The 18,097-nt window shown below is 44.8% G+C and overlaps 2 protein-coding genes across 5 annotated transcripts in view; one reads left to right on the top strand and one right to left on the bottom strand.

Annotated features, from left to right (window-relative positions):
- The window catches only part of TOMM70 (translocase of outer mitochondrial membrane 70), a gene marked incomplete at its 5' end in the record, with an annotated part of 73,771 nt that overhangs the window by 44,900 nt on the left and 10,774 nt on the right, over positions 1–18,097 (bottom strand). The window contains 2 exons of one of the 4 annotated variants that reach the window (XM_083500783.1): positions 1,416–2,403; positions 2,480–2,935. The exons of the other annotated variants lie outside the window; for them this stretch is intronic. Of the gene's footprint in view, positions 1–1,415; positions 2,404–2,479; positions 2,936–18,097 lie in introns of those variants that run through there. 4 annotated transcript variants of the gene reach the window in all.
- Positions 2,111–16,513, top strand: LOC310705896 (transmembrane protein 45B-like). Its single transcript, XM_083500817.1, has 6 exons — positions 2,111–2,252; positions 9,036–9,231; positions 10,803–11,015; positions 12,289–12,473; positions 14,627–14,772; positions 16,248–16,513. The coding sequence occupies exons 2-6, from the start codon at positions 9,045–9,047 to the stop codon at positions 16,339–16,341; spliced, it is 825 nt and encodes a 274-aa protein (XP_083356943.1). The 5' UTR covers positions 2,111–2,252; positions 9,036–9,044; the 3' UTR covers positions 16,342–16,513.

Raw genomic sequence — 18,097 nt, 5'->3', positions numbered from 1 at the left:
GACGCGAACCCGGTTACCCAGATTACGTGACTACTGCTCTTAACCACTACACCACACTGAACCCAACTGCTTTCTTGCTTTCTTGTCATCCAGCACCCACCCACCCACTCACCCTAAGCAGTCCCGTTTGAAAAGGGCAAACTCTGAAGGCTCCTTCAAGAAACAAATAACACATTTTGTTCCAGGGACCCATTGGGAGGAGCCATAGCACAGTGACAGAGCATCTGCTGTGCATGTAGAACATCCCAAGTTCAACCTCCAGCATATGCAGGTAGGACTGGGAAAGACCCCCTTTCTGAAACTCTGGCGAGCTGCTGCCAGTCTGTGTAGACAATGCTAAGCTAGACAGACTGCTGGTAGTACAAGGCAGCATCCTATGTTCCCTCTATTTCCAATTTCCAGGAATGAATGTCTCATGCAGCCAAAATTACACCACCTATGCACAAGAGGGAGGTATTGGCACACTTGGTAAAACCGTAAGTTCGGACTAGATGCCACTTGCTGTACCTTCCAATTTCCAGGAATGAACGTCTCATGCAGCCAAAATTACACCACCTACGCACAAGAGGGAGGTATTGGCACACTTGGTAAAAGCATAAGGTCAGACTAGATGCCACTTGCTGTACCTTCCAACTCTAGAATTCTGTGATTCTATGCCAGCAATGATGACTTTTCCTGCTCCCTACCCCCACCATTGTGTGAAATCTTAATATTGTAAAATGCCAAACATTTGTTTGCCTATCGTTTGTAGCACACTGATGTTTATCAGATGGCACAGAGATGTATGGCTTTCCTGGTTTTCTGTTCCCCCTTTTGCTTTTCTATTGTTTCTCTTTAAAAACTACTCTTTTACAAAAAAGAAGAAGAAGAAGAAGAGGGGGGGGGGGAGAAGAAGAAGAAGTGTGAAAACAGTAGGCTTACCAGCTGCAATAGGAGAGTCAAGCATACCAATTTCACACAGAAGCACATCATTGCTTACTTCAACTCGCCTGTGGAAACAACTCAGAGGCCATGAAAGAAGGAAGGGTATCAACAGGAAGATTTAAAAGAACTATTGGAAACTCAAGGCAGTGGAGATATAAGATGATCAGAGCCCCACCGAACTTGAAGCATGGGAAGTCCCAACAAACAATTATAATTTGGCAGAATATTTGGACTATATGATATGTATTTGTATAATTTGGAATATTTAATGTGATTTGATTGGATTGTTAAAATGGAAAATTTAATAAAAAATATTTTTTAAAAAAATTCTAATTACAACCAGGAAACAGAAGCCTCTGAGGATGATGGATTCAAGAAGAGAGAAGAGGTCACCCTTTCCCTGTGCTGGAGAATAAGGGCCAATTTTAATGGGGTCTTCTTCCTTTTGGGGCTGTGCAGCTCTGCAAAAACAAAAGCCTTTTAGTAATAACTGGAACCAAATACAGTAAAGGAATTGAATTTGCATCTATCAGGCCAGGGAAGTTTGCCAAACGATTGCTGCTTAAAGGGTCCTCCTGAAAAATCCAGAGGGCTGTGCTTTCTCTCTCTCAATTTCTTAAGACCAGCAGGAGTTCCTACAAAGGAAATAAATGGCTGTTCTTCTGGGACTCCCAAAAGTGCCCACAACGTGGGAGAGAACATCTTCGCTTGACTCTTGGTAGGAGAGCACCCCTCGTTTTCTCCTCCCAAGGCAGCAGTCCTCCGTGACTCCCAATCGGGCCAGTGGGCGCCAGTTGTGCCCATCTCGCCTGTGGGACAGTCTCTCCCCTTCCCTGCCTTTGGCCACCTCCCCTCAGTGCCACATCACTGCAGCCCCTGAGGCAGTGCCCCTCTTACCCCAGCAGAGGGCGGCTGCAGGGAGGCGGGGAACTCTCTCGCAGACGGACGTCTCCTCCAGCCCATCCGCAGGCGAGAGGGGGTAGAAGGGGCCAATGGGACGCGGCTGGGGAGGCGGGCGCGGAGGAGAGAGGGAGCAGGCGCCGGCTTGATTGTCCCAGCGGCGCCACTGGCCCGAAGAGGCGCAACTCTGGGCAGCGGGAGGAGGCGGGATGGGAGCGGGGAGGAGCCGCCGCGCGGATGCATCTTTCCCGGACGACGATCGCCTCCAGCCTTTCGTAGCTGCTGCTGAGGAGGGATGAGGTCACCCACACGTCCGCATCCTTGAAAGTCGCCGGAGCGCCGCGGGTTAAATGATTCTCAAAAGTTCCCAATTGGGACAATAAGGATCATTTTGCAAAAAAAAGTTGCAAAGAAGCAGACCAAGTTCGGTAAGCCTTAGCCCCTGTATTTGCGTGGTTCTCCCCCCCCCCCCCGTTTCCACAGATTTGAGGGAGTGGATCTCTCCCATCTGCTCTGGAGTGGATCTCTCCTGTCTGCTCCGGAGTGGATCTCTCCCACCTGCTGTGGAGTGGATCTCTCCTGTCTGCTCCAGAGTGGATCTCTCCCATCTGCTCCGGAGTGGATCTCTACCGTCTGCTCCGGAAAGGATCTCTACCATCTGCTCCGGAGTGGATCTCTCCCGTCTGCTCGCTGCCCGATCCTGAGCACGTTCACGCCGCAAAAGTCTCATTTCCTGAGTTTAGCGCTACTCGGGCAGTTCTGCGCTTACCTGGGAATAACTGGATTCCCATGGAGTTCTGAGTAGGAAAAGCATTTATATGTGATTTGCAGCGACGTCGACGCACGTCTTTGAGCATCTCTCGCTGGAAGATTTCAGCTCAAGCCTTTCTCACATTCTAGCGGGACGTTCTCCTGAGCAAGTCCTGTCGGAATGAATGTTAAACGCCTTTCTCGCACCTTGGGCGCAGTTTGTTGGGGACTGTGCAGGAGAACCTCCCGCCGGCTGCTGTCTTTTTTTTCTGTGGCTCCTGGAAAGTCGACTCCCTTCCCCGCTACACCGGAGTTTGCGGAATCTAGGGAGAGTGGTGTATAGAATAGTTTTTTCATATTTGCTGTTATTTGGCCTGCCTTCTATTCTTTATATATTGTGGGGCTTGGTGGGAAACACTCAGTGTGCCTAAATAAATAGGGAAACTTGTTGAAGATTAACTAACGTGTTTTAGTTGCTCCTTTGCCTTCAAGACCCGTATGGGGTTTTTTCCCCAACAACAACAAGGATGTGATCTAACCATTTTTTTAAAAAACCCCAACACATTTCATTATTCTGGTAGCACTGCAGATATTTTCAGCATGAGTCAAGTGTTGATGGCAACTGATCTATGTGTAAATACAATACAGCATGTCACAAAATATTAGATACAGGTCTATAGCTTGCTTGTTCCTTTATATGCTAGCCTGGGTTGTTATGACACACAGGAATGCTCCCAAGAGTAATTGGAAACACCTTTTTTCCAATTGAAAATATGACCCCAAAATATTATCGCACCACAATAGGATATTTCAACATAGTTTTTTTTGTTACTGTTATTAAATCTTAACCTATAAAGCATGCTTTCTATATCAAAGGTGATTCTGCAAACCAATGTTTCCCCTTATGAAGTTCATAAAAGTAAGTCATGGAAGTCAAGAAAAGCTGCTACAACTTAGTTCCCTAAGACAGAATCGTCGCTGCCACAGCCATGCTGCCCAATATGATTCAGATATTTCAGGTGGTAGAGAAAATGGTGAACAAAGTCTGTAAGATGAAAGATGGCTGTCTAATTCAAGGGATAAATTAATGGAAGTACTAAGTAATGTAGGCCTTCTGGGTCATGTCCTTGTTATGTACACCAGCCCCTAAGGAATGCTGTTGCATATTTTACTGTGGAGAATTATTGAATTGTGGAAGGGATCTTTCAGTTCATCTGCTCCAGGTGTGGGGAGCTGCAAAATGGTGGCTTAGGGGCCTGGGCATAGCCAGGATTTATGTTGGGGGCGCAGGTTTTATGTTGGGGGTGTGTGCAGAACCAAGCTAACTGCAATGTGATTGTTCAGTTACTTAAGTATTTTTATTTATTTACTTGATTGGGGTGGGCAGCTGCCTAGGGGTGACATGCAAAATCGACCCAGAGTTTCTGCAGATCAGGGATTCTTAAAGCTTTTCAGCATGTGTGTAGGGGGCCATTTTGTTGTTGCCATTGTTAAACTAATGGGAATCCGAAACCCCTTGCCAATCTACTGAAAATTCCTGAGATATCACCAATTGTTGTAGATTTGTCTTCTGCCTGGCCCGTGTCTAGCTGAACCAATCCTCTGCTTAAGGCAGGTTCAACAAGACAGGATATGCTACGGCGTCTCTGCTTAAATATGCAACTGGAAATGCAAGGGGCTTCTTATTCTCTCTTCAAGTTCTGGAACAGATTAAAGAAGTTCTTATTAACTAAGCCCATTTATCATCTCCAATACAAGGACACCCCGTGATGCATAAGCAGCTCTCCAGCCATAATGCGCCACATGCTACAATTCTCCCTACTGGGGGCACCGAGTCTCTTACTCCATTCTAGATTTCTCTAGACAGCGCTGATGGGAATGGGGATAGTTTGCTTCAGTTGCAGGCTAGTACTTCATACCCAACAGAGTTCCATGTAGTAGAAGAGGAAGAATGAAGTGATGGCTCTGTGCAAGAAGTCAAATTTCCCCAAGAAGTCAAACCTTCCCATTGCCTTTTTCAAGAGAGTCATTACATGCCTCTCATGTGTTGATATTTGGTTACCTTAGGTCTTACTCGTCTGTCATCAGAGGCACATGTGGCTTCCTGTCAAGCAACCCAGCCTCTTGCAAATTTCAACATTTGTTTAAAAAGCTTGCAGTGTGCCTCCTTCCTGTGTATCTGGTAAGTGTGCACATGCAGACTATCGTTTTCCGCCTTTGCAACAGCAATGAAACAACAGAAATTGCCAACAGTGGAATCTTGAGCAGGGTAACCCTGCAAAGAAAAAGAAAGAGCCAGGGTGGATTTGATTGAAATCAAATTGATTTAAGTCACGATTTAAATCACTAGTCAGAGAAAAATAACCATTTCCTTAATAACAATTTAAACCATTTATTTAACTAAAACAATAACATTATAGCATATGTATCCATGTTTGTTAACTGATGTGGTTAAACGATTTTTTAAAAACCCCCACACACCTTAGACTGAGTTTTAGCACACATGAAAAAGTTAAAACAAATTTTTATTCCCTGATGAATAGCCTTTGGACTATAATGTAACTTAAATAGAAAACTGTCTTTAGAAAGATTTTTCCTCCAAAAGCGTTTTATTTTAAAAATCCAATTTAAATCCAAAACAATCCGATTTAAATAATAATTAAAAAATCATTTTATTTTTTAAAAAATTAATCATTTCTTTTTGTCCACCCTGGAAAGAGCATTGAAACTCAGCTGCACAAGCAGTATGCACACAAGTGGAAGTTAATGAAATAAAACAAATAGTTCTCTTTAACTGCTGACCAACAACAACAACAATTTATTATTTACCGGTATATCCTGCCCATCTGGCTAGGTTTCCCCAGCCACTCTGGGCGGCTTCCAAAAAAGTATTAAAATACAGTAGTCTATTAAACATTAAAAGCTTCCCTAAAGAGGGCTGCCTTCAGATGCCTTCTAAAAGCCTGGTAGTTCTCTTTGACATCTGGTGGGAGGGCGTTCCGCAGGGCAGGTGCCACTACCGAAAAGGCCCTCTGCCTGGTTCCTTGTAACTTGGCTTCTTGCAATGAGGGAACCGCCAGAAGGCCCTTAGTGTCCGAGCAGAACGATGGGGGTAGAGACACTCCTTCAGGTATACTGGACCAAGGCCATTTAGGGCTTTAAAGGTCAGCACCAACACTTTGAATTCTGCTCGGAGACATACTGGGAGCCAATGTAGGTCTTTCAAGACCGGTGTTATATGGTCTCGGCGGCTGCTCCCAGTCACCAGTCTAGCTGCCGCATTCTGGATTAATTGCAGTTTCCGGGTCACCTTCAAAGGTAGCCCCATGTAGAGCGCACTGCAGTAGTCCAAGCGGGAGATAACTAGAGCATGCACCACTCTGGCGAGACAGTCCGTGGGCAGGTAGGGTCTTAGTCTGCGTGCCAGATGGAGCTGGTAGAAAGCCGCCCTGGACACATAATTAACCTGCGCCTCCATGGACAGCTGTGAGCCCAAAATGACTCCCAGGCTGTGCTCCTGGTCCTTCACTGGTTCTGATTTGAAAGAGAGTACATAGGGTGCCTCTGCTATAGGCGTCTAGTTAATTGAGATAATTGCTCAAATTAAAGCTGCATCATTCTCTGCTGTAGGAATGTAGGAAGTCAGTTCCACTGGCTAATAACATTTTGTACCTTAGACCCATTAAAGATGATCCATTGACTTCTTCTTAAGAAGGTCCACAGCGTGACTGGCCTCTCCATGTGTGCGTCTTGCACATCTTTAAATTCCATAAGAACATCCATTACCTGCCTGGAGGATCTTACAAAAAATGCACTGCAAGTTCAAAACAGGGTGAGACAAAACACCCCATAAGTTAATAAAGTCAGCAACATTTATTGCAGAGACAACCTTGGATATGATTCAGTTCGCCGCTCATGTGATAGATACAAAAATGGTGGCATGCCAGGCTCTGTAGCTGAAACACTGAGAAGCACACACCCCATTCAAAGTGTATTCAGAGATGATGCATTGAAGGATATCCTAATAGAGTCTGAGACAAGAGGAAGGTGCTCACACACAGACAGAGGGGGGAAAGTATTCAAAGTGACACACCTTATTCTCTATACCAGTCCTTTCGGAATTTCCAATACCAAGGGGAAATCCAGAAATTATAGACAAAACCTCAATGGCACAAACCTAAATACCCTGAGAAGCAGCATCCAGATAGGTTCCAGAATACCATGGAGAATACCAAGTCCCACACCAAGGAAACTGAATACAGTAAGGTTGGAACCATCTTCAATATTTGTTCACGTGTTACAGCACGCAGCCATGGATTGCTGGTCCTGAACGTGATAAAACATTGATACGGAATTTCTATCGACACCCCAATGCTTCCCTGCATTTCCTCCAGTGGTCCTAGTCCCCATACAGAACGAGTTTTGTCCAACCACAGGGATGTAGTCAGGGCAGAGGTGAGGGACCTTTTCCAGCTGACAACCACATTCCCTTCCGGGGGCCATGTGCAAATGGGGGGGGGGGCTAGAGGCAAAAGTGGGTGGAGCAATAAATGCTAATTTTACATTTTGCACAGTAGGGTAGTTTCTGCACACACACACACACACACACTCCTTTGTATTCTCTATGCAGGCAAGCAGGAGACATTATCGGAATTCAGCTTGTCAAAAGCATTTGAGAAAGGTGGAAAGTCTGGCCTGGGAGAGAAGGTGTGGTTTGGGGAGAATCCTGAGGGCCAAGCGGAGAGACATGGAGGGCCGCATTTGGCTGGTGGGCTCAGGGTTCCCCACTCCTGTCCTAGGTAATATAAAGATCAGTTCATGCAACAACTCTGAAGGACAAGCCAGTATGATCATAAAATAATTGGGAATTCTGCTGAGAAATACTACCTAACATAAAATCACTTGGTGAATTTCTTGCTGATCTGAGTTTCAGCTTATTCTTTAACCACCGCCCTACCCCGCTTCCTGATTTCAATGAATAAGGATTGAGAAACATTTATGAACAGTCACAAAAGTTTGTTCCAGTGTTTGACTTGGAGACAAGTCAAACATTGATAAACATATTTTCCCCAAAATAGTGATTCTTTTTCTCCTAAGGAAAGGTTACTGTAAAATATATGTTTCACAGTAACCTTTTATCAATGGTGTTAGAAGAAACACACACACTATTTTTAGATAGATAACATTTATTTGTCAGAAGACAATATTATTCCATACAATATTTTTCCCCAATTCAGTTTTGGCTCCATATCTAAGAGGAAAATTATTTCAAAACAAAACCCCTCATTATTTCTGTTCTACAGTGATTTAACACAGCACATTCTGTTTTTAAAGATGCCTGTACTGTAAGGTTCTGCCAATATTTACAAACCTGCTTGGATAGCCAGAAAATGAGAAGGAAAGTCTGAGAGACTTACTGGAGTCATCAGTTCCTTAAAAAGCACTTTTGTTGTCTGCCATTTTGAGTCTGACATCTTCTAAGGTCAGGGGCGCTGACTTATAAAAAATATTGGGGGGGCCCATACCGGGGTCCTGCCGCTGGTTCGCTCGGGTAGCCGGGAGAATGCAGTTCGAGGTGGCGGTGTTGGGGAGAGACCCTCGCTCAGGGGGCCACTAGACTTTGCGGCCGGCGGCCTATCTGGGGGGTTTTGGAGCGTATTTCGGCGGAGCGATTGGGGAGGAGGGGGCTTGTTGCCGATTCTTCAGCTGAGTCGGAGATCCGCTGCTGGGGGTCCCTGGGCCGAGTTGTGAGCACGGCCTGCTGAAGGGAGATCCAGCCGGGGTATTGCACCACAGCATCCACAGCCCTGCTGCTTATAGCAGCTGAAGGTGGTGGGGCCGGCAAATAGCTGCACCAGTCTAGGGCTTTCTGTAGGCCAGGCGAGACTGACAGGGGCTCTGGCTATGAAAATAAAATACAAAACCGAGCCTGGTACAAAGGGAATTTGGATCGCAGCGTTGAGGAGGGGTGGAAAGGAATCTGGAATCAGACTGTTTCAATGAGAAGTGCATATGCACATATCTTTTAATACAAGCTGAGATTCCTGCATTGCAGGGGTTGGAGTAGATTACCCTTGGGTTCCCTTCCAGCTCTACAATTCTGTTATTCTAAGGGTGGAGAACCTGTGGCTCTCCAGGTGTTCTAGGACTTGCAGTCTAGCACTGGCTATGCTGACTTGGGCTGGTGAGAGTAGGAGACCCAGCCACATCTGGTTCCCCAACCCTGCTCTAAAGGAGAGCTCAGATCGTCCAAGCATTATAACACTAGGCTCCCCACCATCTCCAAGGCTGCATCTGTCCAACATAATGAGGATCCACGTGACAAGCAAATGTTGTAAAGCCACCTCCTGCAGGAATATGTTTATATGCAGACTGAAACTTAAGATTAGAGCCACAAGTAACGGGTTTCTTCCAGGAACGCTTTACTAAAGAACACTCTTTGACCGTATCTTTTTGTGCAGTAGGAAAAGATGGGAAATTTTAAAGGTCATGCACTTCCTGGAAGTTTCTTGCTTATCTTTGGCCTGTGGTGGTCTGTGAAATATCCACTGAAGTACCTCTGTCGAAGGAAAAAGAACGCTTCCATTGGTTCCAAGGCAGGATTTCATCACTTAGAAATAGCAGAAGGCATAGCCAAAGCCTCCTTTGCCCTAATTGGTAAGTTGAAAATAGTTAGGACTGAGGATGTTTGGGTCTTCATGAATAACAATACAAACCATGATTATTTTTAAAACAATATGCATTAATGGTAAAACAAATTGTAGTGTGGATTCTGTCTGTCATTGAATGGGAGAAGGGTCATAGCTTAGTGGCAGGGGATCTTTTTTCTGTGTAGAAGGTCCCATGTTTAAAGTGAGCCTCCCTGGGGAGAGCATTCCACAAGTGGAGGGCTTCCAAAGAAATGGCCCACTCTCATATTTCTGCCCACCAGACCTCACATGGAGGAGGCACACAAAGAAAGGCCTCGTCTGATGATGACACTGTGTCAGGGTGCTGTCAGTGGCTCCTGGCTGGTTGCCCAGGAAAGTATAAAGACAAGGAAAAGTTTCTTACAGTCTTTCTTTATTGCAAACTCTACAGAGAGAGGCTATAGAACCCAGCCGCTTGGATAATGGCATTGTCCCAAGTGAATCTCCACTCCCGGTCTCTCCCACTTTCTCATTCATCATTCTCATTGCCTCCTCTATGGGTGCCCTCTGCCTTTGAGCTCTTTGTTCTCCTACTTTTAAGGTTTGCCAGGTTCTGGGAGATGGACGGTCTGGAATGCTTTCTAGGGACAATGTGTCAGCCAACTTCTGCTTTGGCTCTCCCATGATTTTCCAACTCCCCCCCTCATCTGCCTCTGAGTTATGACCTCCCGCAAACCCTCTATTGTCTTCCTCTTCCTCCTCCCTGGATGAGGTCTCCACCATTCCTCCTCTGCCCAGTCTCTGGGTCGGTTTATATGATGGTCTTTGAGGTATTATGGTCCTGAGCTATTTAAGGTTTTATAGGTCAAAACCAGCACTTTAAATTGAACCCGGATACTAATTGGCAGCCAATGCAGTTGGGCCAAGATTGACGCAATGTGCTCCAACTGTCTTGCCCTGGTGATCAACCTGGTCGCTGAATTCTGTACCTGCTGAAGTTTCTGAACTGCCTTCATCATGATCCAGTAATCTAACCTGGAAGTTACCACACCATAGACAACTGATGTTAGGCTATCCCTGTCCAGATAGGGGTGTAGCTGGGCCACCAGCCGAAGCTGATGGGAGGCACTTTTTGCTACCGAGGCCCCCTGAGCCTCAAACAACGGCAGTGGATCCATTCTGTGTACCCATTCCTTCAGAGGGAGTGGAACCCCATCAAGAGCAGGCAGCCTCCCATCCATCCAGTCTAGGGAACCACCCACTAACAGTGCCCCAATCTTGTGTGGATTGAGCTTCAAGGTCATTGGCTCTCAACCAGTCCATTACCAGGATGGTGTCAAGTTTCCTTTTGGGGTTCATAGCTGTGGTTCCAGATGCTTAATAGTGCTAAAGAAAGAAGATATGAAATGGAGTTGTGGGCAGTAGCATTGACTAGACCAAGAGGTATGCATAAAGGACTGACCTGAATTTTCAGCTGATGCAAAATAAGCAAGGAGAAAGGCTGCCATTACCACAGTGATGCTAAAAGGCTTTAACTAGTCTTTAATCAGGCAACTGATTAAAGGTTGTTGACACAGTGTGCCAATGTTTCACACACAGGTATGATCGCCGAACAGTTTGTTCCTGATGGGCCACATCTGAAGTTGTATAATTATGAAGAGAAACAATGGGATCACCTAATGAACTGGCAGCATGCAACCATGTATCTTTTCTTTGGCATCTCAGGGCTGGTAGACATTGTGGTGCACAGCACTAATGTGTTACCAGTAGCCTTGGACAGGTTGATGCTTTCGATTGCTGTTTTTGTGGAAGGTGAGTTGACTGTATCATACTGTTAATGGAGGAAAATCTTCTCTGAACTCTTAACACAAAAATGAGAAGATAAAAGGTTATCAATTAGAGAAGTGCTCACCAACCTGGTGCCCTCCAGATGTTTTGGACTGCAACACCCAATAAACCCTGCTTTGCCCTAGGTTGGTAAAAGCTGCATTAGAAAAATTACATCATATAGTCATGTATGAAAGGGTGCGACAAAGAGAGGCTGAAGGAAAGGTCAAGAATGAGAATTAATGGAGCTGAAGAATGAACTTTCTATCTTTACTGTATTAGGCAGACTAAAGGAAGGATAGAAGAGTTAAAGATTTGGGGTTTGAAGTAGGGTTAAAGGCTCCTTATATTTAAGTTAATTAAGCAGACACCACAGTGTGTACTGCGATCCCAAACATAACACACTTATTGATGAGTGTGGCTCTCTGCTTTGCGTTAACAATATGTTTAGGATCACAGAAGCATGTACTTTAGGGTTACCATATTTCCAAAATATTTAAAAAATAGGAAAGCACATATATGTACATGCATTTTTGTTTGTGAAATGAAAATACCTCAGCATTTAATGTAAATTATGTATACAAATATAATAAGAACAATACCTTTGGGGGGACACAACCAATATTTTTGTCCACATTTTATTGATCTGTTTGCTGCTGGTGTTCTGTAATCTGCCTTGTGATGAGTCTTGCCCTTTAAAGCAGAATATAAATCTTTCAGCAAATAAATAGAAGGAAAACGTGTACATTAAAACTTTCATAGTGGGATTCACATTCATACTTCCCCCTACTCCTGCCATAACTGGGGGTTTGGGGGGGTGTCGAGCATATGGAGGGAAGATTTAATTTTTTCGTCTCTTGCCCAAGTCCTGATAAAAATCGCTTCCCCACTGGACTGCTTTGCTCTGTGTTGCCAGTTAAAATAGTCCCCAACACCTATTATTAGTTACAGAGAGGGAGCATGAACCTGACATGGTTGCTAATTAGTATCCCATCTAGTTTCTATTTTGGCCCTGAGCACCGCAGACTTGTGGAGTCCTGAGCTATCTCCCCTCTAGTATCCAAGGGAGGTGGGATATTGGATTCTCCCTACTGAAATTCTAGGTACCTGAGCACTTCTTGACTTTTCTAAAATAATGCATGCGTATAGACATAGGTTACTTGAAACAAAACCAAAATATTACGGTTTGTAACAGAAAATTTGTTCAGTAAATTAATACGTGAAGCAAAAGTAGACCCTCTCATTTCTTTGTCACCAGGATTTCTCTTTAATTTCCACATCCACGGGCGACCTATGTTAGATTTCCATGTTCATCAGTTACTTGTAGTGGCCGTCTTTGGAGGAGCTGCTTGCATCTTCTTGGAGGTCTTCTTCCATGGCGTCATTTTCCTTGAGATGTTCCGAACCAGTCTTTGTATACTGCAGGGGAGCTGGTTCTGGCAGGTGAGCGAGTCTGTGTTTCCTGCCTTCGTAATCAGTTAATTCCCAGGAAAACTTTGATTTCAGGCCCAGCAGCAGCCAGCAATATCCTTAGGGAGCTGATACCATTGCCCTACCAACCATCTTCTGGTGTTCCTCTAATTACCAGGCAGTCACCCTTGAAATTGGAGCTGATTATGTCACACTGGGGCATTGTGCTTTATTACATTGATGGCTGCCTGGTACTCAACAGAGGAAGGCTGCCACCACCTTCCTCTTCATTCATCATCTTCTGCCTTCACAGGAAAGCCTTCTTTCTCATGCCTGCATTCAACAGAAACATACCGTATTTTTTGCTCTATAAGACGCACAAGACCACAAGATGCACCTAGTTTTTGGAGGAGGAAAACAAGAAAAAAATATATTCTGAATCTCAGAAGCCAGAACAGCAAGAGGGATCGCTGCGCAGTGAAAGCAGCAATCCCTCTTGCTGTTCTGGCTTCTGGGATAGCTGTGCAGCCTGCATTCGCTCCATAAGACGCACACACATTTCACCTTACTTTTTAGGAGGGAAAAAGTGAGTCTTATAGAGCAAAAAATACGGTACTTAACTATTGCATTTATATCCCACCTTTTCTCCAAGGAGCTCAAGGTGGTCCACATGGTTTCCCCCCTCCTCATTTAATCCCCGCAGCAACCCCTGTTGGGTTAGTTGGGCTGAGAGACAGTGAGTGGCCCAAGGTTACCCAGTGAGCTTCACAGCTGTGGAGATTTGAACTGGGGTCTCTCAGGTCCTGGTCCAAGACTCTTAACCACTACACCATGCCTCTGAGTCAGAGGAGGAGTCAGACCACCCAACCCAATAGGGATCCTATAAATCAGGCCCCATGCCTGGTCCACTCTGCAACAGGGATCTGGCCTGTCTGAGATACTTGTGGGGAGAAAATGAAAGGCTGTAAAACGACACTCTTGGGGGAGCAGCCCGGAAGATGAGATTGAAAAATGGGAGGGCTGGTCGTTAGATGGATAAGTTTGGAGCTGTTCATTTGTCTTTCAAATACTGCACTTCAGATCAGACAGCTGCATTGTTTGTAACCAACCATTTCTCCTATTGAATAGAGGTGGCACAACAATGTACTCATTCTGGCAAACTTTCATATTTCTGGGATGGATTATATTTTGCCTCATTATGGGAGCCACTATTGCTTCAAAGCTCAGGGCAAGGGAGTTAAATGAAACTCTGAACTCTGATGTTTTGTAAATCTTCTGTGTTTAGCTTTGTACATGCCACTTTGTTATGAGTTCCGTAGGCGCAGTACTGTTGTTTGAGAGTATATGTTATGACAAGGAAAACATCTAGGTAAAAAATAGAAAAGGTGCAGAGTTTGTTTGACGAATGGGAGAGTTCACAACAGCAGAACAAGTTTCAGAAGGGAAGGCAGCTCTCCCATTTGCAGTGCTTTCCATAAATAAGCTTAAATACAGTGGTACCTCAGGTTACATACGCTTCAGGTTACATACGCTTCAGGTTACAGACTCTGCTAACCCAGAAATAGTAGCTTGGGTTAAGAACTTTGCTTCAGGATGAGAACAGAAATCATGCTCCAGCGGTGCGGTGGCAGCGGGAGGCCCCTTTAGCTAAAGTGGTGCTTCAGGTTAAGAACAGTTTCAGGTTAAGAACGGACCTCCAGAATGAATTAAGTACTTAACCCGAGGTACCACAGTAAATATGTTCAGTACCATAGAAGAATTCACCAATGCATTCTCTTCTCCAGGGTGTTCCTCTGTAGATTTGGGATTGAGACTTATCTTCTTTTACTTCTGCTTGTAAATTTCTATTTAAGAAGCATTTCAAAAATGTAACTGTGAAGTTACTTTCTTTGGGCTGGTGTTATTATAAAAATATAAGTGCGTGTCTTACATCTTTCAAAATATAGACCAATGATGCATCATTTTATAAAATTTCTCTTTAAAATCATAACACAATGTGAATTTTAACCCTTTAGTCCACATATACTCTCACTGTTCCATCTGTATATTATAACCAATTTTGTTTACCCATTTGACCATGCATTCTTTAATTAGTTCTTCTTATGTTTCAAATTTCAAGAAAACTTTATACATTTTTGCAATAACATAGCCATCATCTGCCAAATGTTCTTTTTTTGACACCACAGATTGGATTTGTACTTTATCCTCCAAGTGGGGGTCCAGAATGGAACCAAACGGACCACAATAATATCATGTTCATCACCATGTGCTATTGCTGGCATTATGCATTTGCACTTCTAATAATGGCTTTGAATTACACTGTAATCAGCTGGTAAGTAAATCCCGAAGAGCTTCATTTAACTTGCCACTAAATGCTAGAGCGTTGTTCAACATAAGAAAACTCTCAGCTATGGCAAAATTGACTACTCCAGTTCTGGAGGAATGCGAAACTGCCATGGTCTCCATATGTCAGCCTGCAACCATTGGCACAACCCAAGTGAGCTTTGCTGTTTTCTCACAACCTTGCTAGGAAATAAGCAAAGTTCCTCCGTGTCATTTATGTAGCAATGTGCCTTTCTTTTTCTTCTGAAAGAGGTAGCAGTCCGTTGAACTCTGTGAGGCTCTTTCCTGTAGTCTGTCTCTTCTCAAAGCTTAAGATCAGGGAAGACGCATGAACGATTTGCTCATGGATCTATTTGAAATGTCAGCCCTAGAATATTATATGGTTGGGTCCAGAGAAATGCCATTGAAAAGGATAGGAATGGCAGAGTGGTGCCCCTCACTGGCCCTCAGGTCAGTTGCGTCACTACTGCCTACCAGGAGGTAGAGGGTGAGGGATGAGGTCAGAATGGTGGAAATGGGCCAGCAGGAGCACATGCATCCTAGCCTCACAGTCCCCTCCCTCTCCCACTCTGCACCCTGTAAGCAGCAGTGACACAACTGACCAGAGATCAGGTGACTTCCAGCACCCATTGCATTGCTGGAGGGTTATTTTCCTACCTCTGCCAAGGGTTGAGGGACTCTGCTGAATGGCGCAGGTTGTGGTACAGGGGGATTGAGGAGGGGATAGCTGACGATTGTGTAGAGCCACCATCCATGAGCACTTTAAAGTGTGACAAAACATTGGTGAGTTGACTTGGGGTATACATTGTTATTATGGTAATCCCGTATAAAATAGGCAGCTCCCCACTTGATTCCTACCCAGCTTAGAATATATGACAGTGACTTTGCAATTCATGTGCAAAGCAGAAATATATATAAACAACTAAGGTAAGATTGCCAACTTCAATTAAAAATTATACGAAATGAAACATATATTTTATTTTAATGAAATATTTCCAGTCTCTGATGTCACCAGATTATATTGGCCCACACCACAGGGAGAAAAGTCATTTAGTAATCAGCTGAGTGCCCTGAATGAGCTGATAATGGGGTTATTAACTATTTTACACAAATATCTTAAAAAGAGCAAAGCTATATGTGAGTGTTTCGGAAGTGCTCTCTCTGCATGGACATAGATGATTTTGGGATGGATTTTGCTTTAAATGACCCTCAAATACTGTTGAAGGCAGCTCATTCATTTGTGCACTTGAGAAAACTCTTCTATATTTTAGAATAGTTGGATCCTGTAGATATATATGCCAGTGTATCAGGATATATAATTGGAAAACAGTTAAACCAGGAATATAAGTTTCTCATTCAGAAAGGCTCTTCTGTTGTTTGATATCAAATAGGTGTTGATTTCCTGACACCTAACCGGGTGAACATGTAGCTCAAATGGTTCTGCTTTGCTTTCCCTCTCTCCAGGATAGTTCGCACAAAACTAAAACAAACTCCATCCATGGAAATTGGATTATTGAAAACATCTGAGCGAGACCAGGAATCGGAAGATGAGATCTAATTCAGCACAAATGTTTTCTTACGGTTTCGCACCTATTCTTTCCACTTCTGAATTGTAATGGCGTTGTTTATCACATCATTAAGACTCTGCATTAATTTATGAAACTTCCATTAGTGCATCGTTTATCCTTTGCTTGAAGTAGAAAGAGAATGTTTTGCTAATGAATAGGCTGGGGTGACATTGTCATGTGCAAATCAATCCAGACCATTATTATGGGTGGGGCTATTCTTTCATTGCTCTTGGGTAAACTGGGAGATTTCCACACATAGCAATCAAATGCAACCCTGCTGTTGCATAAAACTGATTGTATACACCTTAAAACCAAGCCAGTCATAAAATGCGCATATCTATTTTTAACTACCGTATTTTTCGCCCTATAGGATGCACCGGCCCATAGGACGCACCTATTTTTTTTTGGGGGGGGGGAAATCAAGGGAAAAAATTTTATTTCCCCCCAAGCTATCCCCAAGCTAGAAGAGGGAGACGGAGCACTTCGTCTCCCTCTTCTGCCTTCAGGGACAGCCTCCCAAGCCTCTGTGGGGCAGCGCATGGCGCTGCCCTGCAGAGGCTTTGCGCAACCATCCCAAGCTAGAAGAGGGAGATGGAGTGCTCCGTCTCCCTCTTCTGCCTTCAGGGACAGCTTGGCCCGCTATCCCACGAGCTTGTGGGGCTGGCGGGGGGAGAAGCAGGCTTGCTTCTCCCCCCGCCAGCCTCCAGATCAGGTCGGGGAATAGGGGGGTGGCGGAGCGCCGCCATCCCGCTATTCCCCGACCTGATCTGGAGGTTGTGGGGCTGGCGGGGGGAGAAGCAGGCTTGCTTCTCCCACCCCCAGCCTCCAGTTCAGGTCGGGGAATAGCGGGATGGCGGCGCTCTGCCATCCCCCTATCCCCCGAGCTTGTGGGGATGGCGGGGGGGAGAAGCAGGCTTGCTTCTGCCCCCGCCAGCCTCCAGTTCAGGTCGGGGAATAGCGGGGTGGCGGCGCTGCGCCTCCCCGCTGTCCCCAGCTTTTGGGTGCAGGCTGCTGCCCGCAAGCCTTGCGAGCCCGCGGGACATCCCGCTGGGCTTGGAAGACTTGGGATAGCTTCCTGAAGCCTGGAGAGCGAGAGGGGTCGGTGCGCACCGACCCCTCTCACTCTCCAGGCTTCAGCGAAAGCCTGCATTCGCCCCATAGGACGCACACACATTTCCCCTTCATTTTTGGAGGGGAAAAAGTGCGTCTTATAGGGCGAAAAATACGGTATAAAGAATAATTTGTTATCTGTCCAAAGTGTATCTTGCAAATTTATATTTTTCAAAGTTATTGCTTTGTTTATTATTATTTATTATCGAGTACGATCTAACTGCATTAAAGGAAATACAAATCTAGTGCAAAAAAAAAAAGGTTAGTGTTGTGACTTAGGACACAATGGCATTCTTAAAATGCTGGAAGATTGTAAGCACTATGTTAGACTTGTTACTTACCTTGTACCAGAGTCCATTTATCTAAATAAGGCATATATGCCTGCTGTATATCTTAGAGCCTTTGCTCTGAATTTATTCAGTGTGTAGTAGAGTTGGGTGAGAGGGTTCAAATCCCCACTTGACCATGAAACTTGACACACCTTGGAAAAGTCATTATGTCTCTGTGAGGCATGGGGAATATGAGGCCCTCCAGATGTTGTTGCACTCCATCTCCCATCAGCCACAGACAGCAAGGTCAGTGATCGTGTAGGATGGGAGTTGTAGTCCAGCAACTTCTTCAGAGCCACAGGTTCAC

Source organism: Podarcis liolepis (assembly GCF_965112155.1).
Source record: "Podarcis liolepis genome assembly, chromosome: 4".
Lineage (NCBI taxonomy): Eukaryota > Metazoa > Chordata > Lepidosauria > Squamata > Lacertidae > Podarcis > Podarcis liolepis.
The sequence above is the reverse complement of the archived record's forward strand: the minus strand, read 5'-3'. Positions and strand labels throughout refer to the sequence as shown.